Source organism: Callorhinchus milii, unplaced genomic scaffold (genome assembly GCF_018977255.1).
Source record: "Callorhinchus milii isolate IMCB2004 unplaced genomic scaffold, IMCB_Cmil_1.0 Scaffold5, whole genome shotgun sequence".
NCBI classification, from domain to species: domain Eukaryota; kingdom Metazoa; phylum Chordata; class Chondrichthyes; order Chimaeriformes; family Callorhinchidae; genus Callorhinchus; species Callorhinchus milii.
In genome coordinates, this window is record NW_024704746.1 from 23053888 (window position 1) to 23066808 (window position 12921).

Consider the following 12921-nt stretch of genomic DNA (forward strand, 5'->3'; position numbering starts at 1 on the left):
TTTGATCTTTTCTCGAGTTAAACGTTTCACTCTAATAGGTATCTATGTTTTTCATTGCTATGAGTATGACAGGATTGCTGTAATGAGCAGTTAAATAATTCAGCCAAGTGGTTAGCAATTTATTTTTTTATGCTTCAGAATGTTNAAGTTTTCACTAAAACCATTACATGAAAACTTTGTTTCATATATTAATCCTATTTTGTTTTGAGAGGTTTTATTAAGGTCCCTTTACACAATTCTGGGATTGATCAAATTAAGGTTTAAATTTCTGTATAGAATTGAGAATCCTGTCACATAAAGCTGGCAATGCAAGATCTCAAGTTATTCTAAATTCCGCTTTGGTTTGGAAGTCGGATTTAATTCCACAGTGGATCTTCCTTATACAGTTAAATAGTTAAATTTATTTCCTGACACAAGGTTATCTCAAGTCTAGCTTGGGGTGAACGTCTCATTGAACAAAAGTCACATTTTCTCACTTTTTCTTTGTTTTTTAACAGTATATGATATGAATGTTTCTACTTTTAATTAAAAATGAGTGCAATCGCATGCTGGGGAATTTTCAGTGTGACTTTTTTCTGGTTCACTTCTTGAGCTCCGTCATTTATATCTCATAAGTTAATGTGATTTTTGAAGGGCAAGTATAAAATGACAAAATTTAAGGCAACTGCTTCTGAAAAATTCTAGTATCTGGACACGTATTCTGTCTATTACCAAGCACTTTGAAGATTTGTGCTGGACCTAATGGAAATCAACGGATGGTGATCCTTCAGCTTTAAATGGAAGAAGTCATTTTAAAAGTGGTGGAAGCATTAACATCAATAATGTAAAACGTATTGACAAAAGAAAATCATGTGTTCTATCATAAGTTGATTAAAGGATGAAGTAAACACAATTTTTATTGAATGGATTACTACATTTAACTTGACAATGAGATTATTAAATGGTTTGTGAATTTTCCAGATGATTTATGACTGTATTGATTATTTTTCCAAGGTGCAAAATGGGGCTAAAAGGCAAAAATGAAATAATTATGAAATATGAAAGACTTTTGTACCTGTCATTTGCCAGGTTATTTTATCTCTGTATAAAATTGTACTCGACCCAAAGAAAAGATGAATTCACTTGCAGGAATTTTGTAGATATCTTTTGCTGCTCTAGAATTAAACTTATTTTCGATGCCAGGAGAAAATGTTTTACTTGTATTAGAACAGAGTTTCTTTGACCAATTCTCACTCTCTTCTCTCTCCTTCCACTGTCCCCCAGCAGCAACTGAATGGCTAGCTTTATGCTAGCGTTATACCCCGTAGGAGCTGTACTGAGGTTGTCAAGAAGTAACATCACATAACTGTTTCTTCATGCATCACCAGCTGAAATGCTTGGGAAATGTTCAGGAGCTGTAATGCTTAGGGCTTGCAGTCACACTTTGTTGCTGGTATATTCCCTGTAGGCATCTGATCTGATACTATATTTTCTTGAGGTTTGAGATATCGTACCCGATAATCCAATCTGCTGCCACAGAATGTGAGAGGTACCTACCTGTTCCTTCTCTCCCCACAATAAAACAACTTCTTTCACTGACAGATAAACCCAAAAATCTCCTCCCCCTTCCTACAACCCTCCCAGACAGGTTACATAGACAGGTTACATAGGTCTAAAAGTAACACCATCAACAAATTCACCAATTTTAATATCACCAATACATTAACTGTTACCTTCTGCTCGCTTATTAGACCCCAGTGTGAATGTTTGCCCCGAACCTGACAACATAATAATGTGCACTGTAAATATTCCAGCTCGTCGGCAGCTTTGAATAAAGACAGTCAAGGTAAGAAATTACATCATGCAAACAATATAATACACAGGTTAGTGTTTTGTTTAATAAATCTGCACCGTAGAAATAAAAACAAACATCTGCATTTCAGTAATTTTATTTTTTTTAATTACATGATAGATATAGATTCAAAATAAGACATAATTAAACTTAATTATGGGGTTAGCCACAAACTAAAGATTTCTCTCCCTATATAGATAGCTACTAGTCATTGTTGTCTATCACCCAAACTACTGCAACTCTACCAAACATTATCAGAATCTTACCTCATCTCTCCGAATAAGAAACAAACACACACAAAAAAACGTAAAACCAGCATTTCTTATTAAATTACACCTATTAGAATGTCCACATCAAACAAAATTATTTTGTGGCTTTACCTCCGGCACGTTCATCTCACGAAGGTTTCAAAACAAGAAAACATTTTGAGAATATTTTTTAAAAAGCTTAATTAGAAAAGGGGAAATGTGGAAGGAAAACAGCTTCAAATGTAATCGGAATGTATTAAATTCTCACAATCTTTAGAAGATGTATATGGAAATATCCCTAAACATATTAGCATATGTATGCACAAAATGTCTGCTGGGTGCAAGTTATAACTCAGTTTTAAAAGACGAAACATGATAAAAGACAACTGACAGACACTGGCAAGAATGTGGACATTTTCCTTTTGATTCTTCATCTTCAAGTTTGAAATAGACCTCAGCTTTCGGTAGAAAGAATTTACCTCTTACAGTGACTGCTCAATGAGTGACAAAACTGCCAAATAAATATGGATTATTCTAGTGTAGTTCTGGTAAAGATTAAGGTGGATTACTTGGAATGGAGAAAAACAGGAAGACTACGTATTTATGTGTTATAAGCAATTTTAACTATTTTCAGTCAATATTTTTTTAAGCATTGCAAAGCGGTGAGACATGTTCTGTTCTGCTCAACATCAGAGATTTGATCCAGTTTCTTTGAAAATGAAACCTTTGCGCGCCAATTCCTTCATTATGTTGGCGATATTCTTGCAATCATCTGTTTGAAAAAGCACATTTGTAGAGAAGATTAAATTGTAGTTATTCCTTTGCAGAAATTAAAGGTAGTGCCAACTGCAACAGACACAAGGAGACGGAGTATTGCAATAGTTTGTTTTCCCACCAAAGAAAAAGTCACATGTGCAAAACTTCCAGTTTTAATCTGTGTTTTGTCGCAGAATACTCATTAAACCTTTTATACTGCAACTAGTAATAGTGGTAATAATCCCTTCAAAAAATAAAGTAAATAAATAATAATAATAATTTGTTTACTCAATCCATGACTGTCAATTCACTTTACAGTCTATTTGGTGAAGTGCTTTGAGACGTCTCGAAGACGAGATAAGACGCTATAGCAAATGCAAGGAATAGTAGTAGTAGTGGCTATTTGTGCAGAAAGTTTGGCTTAAGAAAAGTTCAATTAGTATTTTTCTTTGTTATGATTTTTCACGGAATTTTTCTGGTGCACTTTGACTTCCTCAGGATCAATCCCTGAATTGGGCCGGGAGTGGCGGTCGAGAAGTGTCCCTCAGCACGAGTCTAGGTAAGTCCATGTTTGATCGGTAGTTGTGTTTTTAGTTGTTTCTTGATTGATTTACGGCATAAATCAAAGAAACATTCAATCAAGAAAATGTATTTTGCTCTCTAATGACTCTATTGGAAGTGCGTGTGTGTGTGTGTGTGTTGATAGAGGACAGCAGGACAGCAATGAAGCCCCGCACAGTCATGTAGCCTGAGCTCTCGGGAAATGCGGGTATTTGGGCAGGGACCAGAGCGTCCACAGCATCTGTGGAACTGTAGCCCAACACGAGTCAACGACTTTGGAGAGAGAGACACAAACTGGGAGAGGGATAAAAATTAACATAATGTTTGAAAATGTCTTGTTAACATGTTTATATTTTGGGTACCATAAGCTCTTAAGAGTGAAGCGCTCTGAGACGCTGTCCGGCGTGGAGGGCGCTATATAAATCCAAATTGTTGCTGTTGTTGTTTTTGGGAAGGGAACCATCAAATGGGTGAGTCTCAGAAAAACCAATCACTCAACCTTGATCATCTTAATTACGTTTCGTCAGTACTCTCTGCTGGATCAACTCATACAAGTGACGAGTCCAACTTAAATAAAGGAGCAAAATAAATGGTATTATACACTTCAGTCCACTCAGACCAAACTGCCCTCTCCTCCCGCAGCACAGTGTGGAATGTTGTTAACCGTGATTATAGAGAAGGTTTTTGTCCCCTCTCTCTGCAGACATAAACAAGCAAAGTGAAAGGAGCCGGAAAAAATATTTTTTTCTTAGCTAAAAAATTAAAATGTGCCTAATGAACACCTTAGTTAGAGAAAGTCTCAAATGCAGAAGATTTGCAAAGTGTTGGTTCAGCTAAAATAATAAACTGCACAATTAGCATTTCAAAAGGGTGCAGTAATTTGAAGAAAAAACAGATATGTGAGAGTGAAGTCTGATGAAACATACCACTCAGTCAGCATTGAAGTAAGTCCCACTTTGGTGGATATTTTGCAAAACTAATTGATCCGTGATTTTTTGTTGTGTTTCAGACACTATTAATTGGGATGGGACATGGTTTCCTGTTCACCAAATCAAAACATATTGATGGGACGCAGCTATGAAAAAGACATGAAAATTCATCGGGAATTGTGATAAAGAAAAGGTTTCATAAAAAAATCTATCTACTGTACAATTGCGGCTTAATTATCAATTTGCATATGTGAGGATGGCCCTCAAGTGAATTTACTAAATTTGTCTTCAATATTGTTTGATCCATTCTCTGTGTTTTTTTTAATAAAACATTTCCTGTCTGCAAGAAAAATATACAGAGAAAGCAAGTGTGCTGGAGGGTTGAAAGACAAGAGACATACAGAGCTTCAGAAAAAGGGAAAAAACACAAAGGAAATAATAGGTGTGAGGGAGGAAAGAAAAAAAAAGACTGAGAGCAAACGATAAAGAAGGGTAGATTAAAATCTGACCAAAAACTGCCAAACAGGGATCTGCGGATGCAGATTAGCAGATAAACTATGAGCAGCAAAGAATGATTTGCGGGTTTGATGAAATTAATTTTATATTCTAGATTTAAAACGCTGTTCCAAAACAATTCAAATAAATTCCAAGCTGCCAGAAGACAAACAAAGAGAGAAGATTTTGTCAAAATCTGGTGTGTTTTAAAATCAGGAGCGCGAGCGAAAATCCAAAAAGGGGCAATGTAGCTTTAAGAGTCTGCAGCAGCAAATGTGGTAATTTTTTTCTTGATGAAGCACAGGGAGAAGTGATTCTTCTTCTTCTCCTTTCAGGACAGTACGATCCTGTTGGATTATGTTTTTGCGTGGAGGCTTGATGTCTCCATTTCATTATGGTGCAGTAATCTATCATGCTGTTACCGTAAGGGTGACTTTGCCCAGCTGTGTGTGGCAGACTATAGCGGTGCCACACTAAAAAAAATCAAAATGAATGGTACGGGAGAGAAGCTCTGCATCACCACTGATCTGAAGATGATAAAGACGGCCCGACATCCATCTCTTCACTGTAAATCCAGAGAGTATTTTATAATCAAGCCCCGGCAATAATAATGTGAAATTAGGTCTCTCTATCAAAGGGGAGGCCTTTTAATCATAGCTTAAAGGGTGCTGCACTGTTTATCATAATTGAACTGTATCTGAGCTAATTGTAGCCATATTTCAATGTCCTGATGCACAAGTGATGCTGTATGTTAGGCTTGTGTTTGATTGAACCTCGCCAAAGTTGAGACAATGAATGCCTTAGGTATAAAGTGGAAGTAGACATGTACTAAGTGATATAGGGGCTTTCGATCTTTCCATTAACAGTAAGAAATCCTTTCAGGCCAATCTTGCCTCTGTTTAACCCCTTGAGCACAGAAGATGTATATTTTCATTTTGTGTATCCCTCTGTGGGATACAGACTCTTACGTAATGAATGGTCCACACTGAGGAACATCGCTGGGTCCCATTGGGGATCACTGTACTATCCACAGAAATAAGCATCCGCACTCAAATGTATATTTTAAACGTGTGTGTGTGTGTGTGTTTGGAAGGGGAAAAAAAACCTGGCTGTTTTTTTAACATCTATGAAATGTCAATATAATACAATACAAATTTACATTTATATAGTGCCTTTCATGTCAGGAGGCCATCCCAAAGCGCTTAACAATCATGTAATACCAATATTTGTCAAACTCATCATGTGATTCTAAATCACTGGGCTATTTCTGGTACTTCACCATTTCCCAAAGAACACCCCCCCCCCACCCACCCCCAGTTTAAATTTAAATAAAATACATTCAAGTAAAGAGAAACAAGGTATTTTATAAAATAAAGTGGCAACATTTCTCAGCTTTTCCATTCTATAAATATTAATCCTTCAAGTACAATAGTCGGGTTCCACTGGTTTGACACACTGCGTCGTGGTGATGTATTCTATGATCGGAATCGATGGAGGGTTGAAAATATGGTTTTCGTAAGAGGAGTTGACTCTTCCCAGTAATTGGAAGTCTGTCAAACCAAGTGGAACTCTGCTCTGGAAGTAGTTCATGTTAGAACGGAATTCCTGTGGGTCTGTGGGTCTTGCATTCTGGGTACCATCGGAACTCGGTATCTGTAACTGCTAATCACGAATATTGCGAATTACACCACAATTTTTTTTGCTGCCAAAGTGTTGGCCCAAACTATGAAGCAAAAAAAAAGTCTGTTTGACAACCCTGTGGATTGCAGCTGAAAATCAGTGTTTTGATGGGTCGGGGGTGGGGGCTGCTGTGATTATGTAAACTATTTATTCTTTCTGCTGCAAAGCAGAGCAAACACGATATTACCGTTACTTCTTTGAATGGAGCTCGGGGTCCATTCTGTGAGGTTGTAATGTGTTGATTAACACCTATATGCTAATTAACACTTGTGATGTATTCAATGATCTTATGATATTTACTACATTGACCGGTCTCTGGGTGGCTGGAGGCAGACTCCCTCAGAGAAGAGAAGCCAGTCGTGCGGTGCTGGCTCCCAGCATTGTGTTGCCAGTTTGAAGGATAGTGGCTCAATTAAACAAGTAAAGCAGATACCCGGCTCACTGGTGGTACAATGGAGCAATCCGCATGTCCCCACGCGTGGTGCAGGCAGCTTCTCGGATGTGACAACGGTGAAGATGTTGGGAGGTGATGTCAATGTGCTAAATATCATAAACCCATTAAAGTGACTAGTACTAATCAACGTCCGCCCCCACCGGCCCTCCACCCTGCTAACCAAACTTAGTCACATTGCCTGTGAGATTTCCAGTGATGGGATGAATGAATGCACTTCCCAGATGGGTTCATGCACAATGCATTAACGCATTGATAAAACACTCAGGTTAATTGTTCATTCACATAGAGCAGAAAGGCTTTTGCAGAAAATGAAATGAACTGTTATATAAATTATAGTCGAAAAAATAATGCCAAAAAGCTAAGAATTCTATTTAGTTTGGTCAGGGAAGGGGGGACAGCAGAAGCTTGCTGTGCCATAGTATTTATTCTCTTTAAACAATAGTGTATGATCACAAAATCTTTCCTGTTTGGGTTTTGATGCATTTTTTTCCCTGTCCTCTAGTATTACTGTCCTTTGTAAATTGAAACGTACATTTGGATGGTTATAAACTATTTTTCATGTGTGAATTCGTTACCAGACCCATTTTAAATTGTACCCTAAAATGACGGTCATCAATTTAGCAGAATGGGACGCGACTGTTTATGTTTCTTGCGAGACAGACCTTTCCATAACTCACTTGTGGCTACAGTGATCAAGAATTATAGTCCTTCACCTCTCTAAAGGGAAGTGGTAATGCACCAGGAGAATAACCTATATTTATGCCAATAAAATAAGGGCTTGCTATTACTATAAAATTAAGATAGAATGGGAATTGGATGTCATTCGGATGTGGGGGTGGGGGCTTTAAAATTGGTATTGTTTTTCTAAGTAGATTGGGACCAGGTTACCTTTTATAATCTTTACATGTTTCATTTCAATGTAGGAACTGAGTGGGATTTCCACCCTTCACGTGGGGTAGCGTCTCAGAGCGCTTGTACTTGAATTACTGTGTGTAATCTTCTGCTACCCATCTGGGAATTTTTTATATTAGTTCAGAATTGTTCTTAACCTCTTCTCTCGTGTTCGTACCCGGCGTGGGTGAACAGCATGGTTTAGCCTCACACATGAAGAACAGCCACCTGGGCGAGTTATCAGAGGATGCAGACAGGGCTGCGGAATTCCGTTCCAGAAAGAGTTGATGATGACAGGAGAGGAAGAAATTAGCAAAAAAATGAAGAAGTTCTCTTAGATAAGGAATTACAAAGGACTTTGCAATCCACCATGCATCACACAAGTAGTCGAAGTTCCTCTGGCACTGGGCACAGCTGGCACATGGGTTAATACAGTGTGCCACTGAGCTGCCCCTGAATCACAGGCTCCAAACACCCACACAAGTCCTTTGTACTTTGCCAGATGATAACAAGGTTGATCCTCATATATTGGGCTTCGTGGGACAGATATTCTAGTTAAATTGCACTCACAAACTCCTGTCAGCAAATCATTTCCCTTGTGACTATTAATAATGTTGAATATGAGCTAACCTTTAGAAACTCCCTCTACATTGGACACTTTAGTGTTTAAGACACGTGGCGAGCACCAGGGTGTGATTTATTTCCTACATATATATGTTTAATTGAATTTTGACCTGGAAGGTTTAAAGGGAAAATGGCACCTATTGTCACCATTTTTTGCACATTCTTAAGGTTATTTGGTTAACATTTTAAAATGAAGCACTTTAAATTCCACAAGTGGGCGACTCAAACGGCGCTTTGGGGAACTCCAGTAACTTCTTGGGAGACCTTTATTAATTTACATTGACCAGCTATTCCAATATTCCAACACACACATACACGTATGCTCTGGGTGTGGTGTGGGGGGGGAAGTGGGGGGATTCAGAACAGTGATCAGACGTGGGAACCCCAGTTGTTTTTCCTCTCCCTTGTCCAGAGGCACTGGAGCCAGTTATAGTGCCCAGTGTTATCTTGGCTGAGATACAAGTGCACTCACCATGGACAAAGGGTTGACCTGGTTCTTCCTCAGTCTGTACAGCTCAGTACCACGTGGTGCTTGCACATAGCCAACAGGGACCGCTCGCTATCTGATTTCTAATGTAGTTTACATCAGATTTTAGATAATTGGAGGATTAAATATACGGGACTGTTTCATTGCCATGGGGGCACCCCAATTAATTCAACTGTGCAATGTTGTGTTCGCATTGGAGCCTTTCCAAGCTTGGAGTCCAAGCTGGGCCAGCAAAGCTCCTGGGTTTCCAAGGCAACAATTCATAAAAGCAACCCTCAATCTAAATGACCAGACGTATTATAGCACCACCGTGAGGGCTCTCAATCTTGCAAAGAACCAGGCACTGGATGACAGACTAATCACAGGTGGATCATCTGTACTAAGTAGCTGCCCGTGAACAAACAAACTCACTGTATGTATGGCTGGAGCCTCCAGGGGGTCAAACTCTCCTGACTGCTTGTTGCCCTCTGAACGTATTTAAACGTTCAATCACTTCTGAAAGAATAACTGCACTCCACTGTGGATAAACAATACAGCCCCAAATGATGAAACGGTTAGTAAACTTAATGTAAGGAAAATGAGTGGGAAATAAATCTGGCTATTTCTTTTTGAAATAACCTAATACTGTCGGTTAATGCAAAGGTTACATTTTTCAAATATACTTTGCAGAAGAATTACTGAACTAAGCATAATCCTGACATAAGTATCTATTCCAAACGTTTCAAAATTATTTATCATCAGAATGCAACTGTATGAGCTAAACTTTGAATTGCACATGTTTTATTGATCCCCTGTTACACAGGAATTTATATACAATTTTATATTTTGCTTTGTGCATTTTTGCATAAATTTACATGCATTTACAATACATAATATTGCTTTTGAGCACCAATGCAATTAGACCACATTTTGAATTACTTGCAGAAGCACAATCAAGTTAACTTTTGATTTGCAATGTTTCAGACTTTGGCTATGAATCTGTACCATTTTCAAAAGCCAATTTTAGAAAGTGGATTGCTGTTGAAACATCTTTTAAGATAATTTACCCATTTTGTAAATGGGTGTGTGCAAGAATTTGTTAAGAGATGTACTCGTAATCATTTTGTGCATCCAATGTTAATAAAAATCAATGAAATAAAAATGTGGATTGCCTTTAAAACAACTGAACTGTGGGAGGTACAGTGCTCCAGTGTAAACCTCCTGTGACACTCAGTGTAATGGTGTTTGAACTGAAGCTGCCACCTGAAAGCCACCCAATATGATAAGACTGGCCCTTTAACCACCCTCCTGTTCAAGTGATAACACTACGAACATTTTCAATGTAATTGCTAAGGTGTCGTCACTTCACACTTTTAAACACTACTCAATCAACTGATTTGCGAACCTTTTACACAAGGGCAAGTACTAAAAACAAAGGTGTCTTGAATTTTCTTTCTTTTCTACCCAAACTGGAGTTTTAATGTTCATTTATAGTTAGCTCATGTCTCCAATAATCTCAACTCCCTCTCTATACTTTTGCACATTTCTGACAAGCTAGTTGCAAAACCCTATCTGCCATTTCACGGCGTGGTGCAATAAAGCCAATGCATCCAATAACACATTCTATAATTCACAGCAAAATTCACAGTCTAAGGGCAACAAAACTCACATCTATGCTGTGCAAAGATTAGATTACAGTAATATTTTTATTCATCTTCAACAACAAAACTACAAAAGCAGATATCTGGTGCCTCTTTTCATCAGGACATCTTAAATACTAATGAAACGGGTTGAGCATGATTAGATTTCGGACTACAGTTGGGCAGTGTGTCGTTTGGTTTCAAAAATAGGATACCTGTATGAATTATTAATTCTTCACTGAACAAAGGTGATAACTGCAGTGATCTCTGTGCACAAAGAAAGACCCTTTTAGAACTGGTTTATCCGTCACCTACATGAACATAAAATATGTTTTTAAAAGTATGGTATTTACAACTAAACATTTTTAAAAACATTATTAACAGCGTCAAATGGAGCCCTCGAATTTCCACAGAACTGAGCCGTGCTTTAGGCAGACCAAAAAGTAAGGACAGGGTTTTAGCGTTTTGCTACATTTGAAACCGACAGTCCACTAGAAGAAATTTAGGTTACCTATAAAACGTTTAAAGAAAGCTGAAATGCTTTAAGAGAAATCCTGATGTGTGATAAGGTTAGTTAAATTTTGAATGTGACAGTATTATGTTGGAGCGACCAAGGCCAACTGGGAGAATAAGTAATTTCAGTAAGTTATAGCTCCTGGACAAGGTGACGTCCACAGCAGCTCAGGATGATTTCGAACACTCTTCCCAAATGCTCGGCCTAGTCGAATGATGGGCTCATATCCGCTATTACCTCCCAGAATACTCCATCAGCACAATGCCCTGCAGCCATCAAGGGTCAGGGGAGAGATCATCCGTTACTAAAACTGGCAAGTCCAATCCCCCAGACCCGACAGGACACACATCTACTGACAGAAGATTTGATTTGTATTACTTCATTCCTGTAACGTGCTTCTATCTTCATTCTGGCTAATTCTGTTATAGACTATATAGATAAATACAAGTCTATATAACAACGTCTAGATAAATTATTGGCAGTCAGGGGAGCCAGATAACAGGCTGTGTAACATAATGGAGCTAAGACTGTGTGATGGGCTAATAAATTCTGCTAAAGATTGGTCTACAACAGTAGTTTATCTAGCGCCACAGACAGGTTAACCCTCAGAGGCCTATTGAAGACACAATGCCCAATCAACATGCTGAAATCCTACAATTAGCAGCAACAACTGCCGTAAGTATACGAATCAGCGGGAAGTTTCACGAATGCCGTATAGCAGGGAATGGAATTTAGGAAAATGCAGGATATCTGATATGGATGGATTCTACTTTTTCCGCACTTTATTTTGCGAAAATGTTAGAAACCTTTAAAATATCAAATATAACAAATTATTATTAACTAACAATTTTTAAGAGTTTTTTTTAGTGACTTGTGATTGTAAATTCATTGAAGGAGTTACTCAGGCTGACGGAGGCGCAGTAAAGGGGAACATTATCACCATTATTAGTGGGGAGGGGAAAAGCACTTTCAATGTCAAGTGCCCCTTCAAAGAAACTCTAAAACTGTAAAAATAAAAGTCATGTTTTGTAAGTGCTGAGGAGTCCCATTTTGTTATGTAGTCATTACATAACTGTCATAACTGTGCCGTCCTGTAGCTCAGTGATTAGAGCACTCGCCTCACAAGCGAGAGGATCTGGGTGTGATTGGCGGATCACTTTTCTGGGAGTCATATTCCCTTCTAAAATAATAATAATAATAATCTGGTCACTCCATCCACGACTGTTTGTGGGACGCTGCTGTGCGCAATTGGCTGCCGCGTTTTGCCCACAAAATATACAGTCCATTCATTTTGCAGTATATTCTGTGAAGCGCTTTGAGACGTCTCGAAGACGTGATAAGGCGTTGTACAAAATGCAAGAATTATTATCATTATATTATTATGACTGGAAAAGATTGTCTCCCCAGGAGAATGGTTTTCTTTAACATTGCAAGTTTAAGGTTAATGGGCGTATCAGTGTCATGTTAGCACAGCTCCTTTGCACTAATGTCCATCAACTGCAAAAAACTATTTGAGGACCATGTCACAAGATGATGGGTTCTAACTGGATTGTTTAATAAGTAAAGTGGAGGTATCTTCTGGTCACTTGAAGTATGCCAGACTGGCCTGGGAGAACTGCGTTGTGAACTAGCATGATGTATTTACACTTTGTTTTGGAGGAATCCCTTTGAAATCGCTTTTTATTAAACCCCAATAACTCTATAAAAATGAACATACCAGATACAATAATTCTTCCGAATGGTGTGGTTTTTAAAAACGCTCCATGTTCTTTAACTGCAAAAGCGTTCTCGTTTTCTGATACTGAATATTTTTAGCTCTCAGTTTGTCAATG

At 38.2% G+C, this 12921-nt stretch overlaps 1 protein-coding gene across 1 annotated transcript in view; it reads right to left on the reverse strand.

Annotated features, from left to right (window-relative positions):
• Positions 1 to 1916: 1916 nt before the first annotated feature.
• Positions 1917 to 12921, reverse strand: part of eri3 (ERI1 exoribonuclease family member 3) — a gene marked incomplete in the record, with an annotated part of 132134 nt that continues 121129 nt past the window's right edge. Inside the window, 1 exon segment of the mRNA NM_001292814.1 lies at positions 1917 to 2851. Within this exon segment, the coding sequence (NP_001279743.1) occupies positions 2769 to 2851 (83 nt within the window).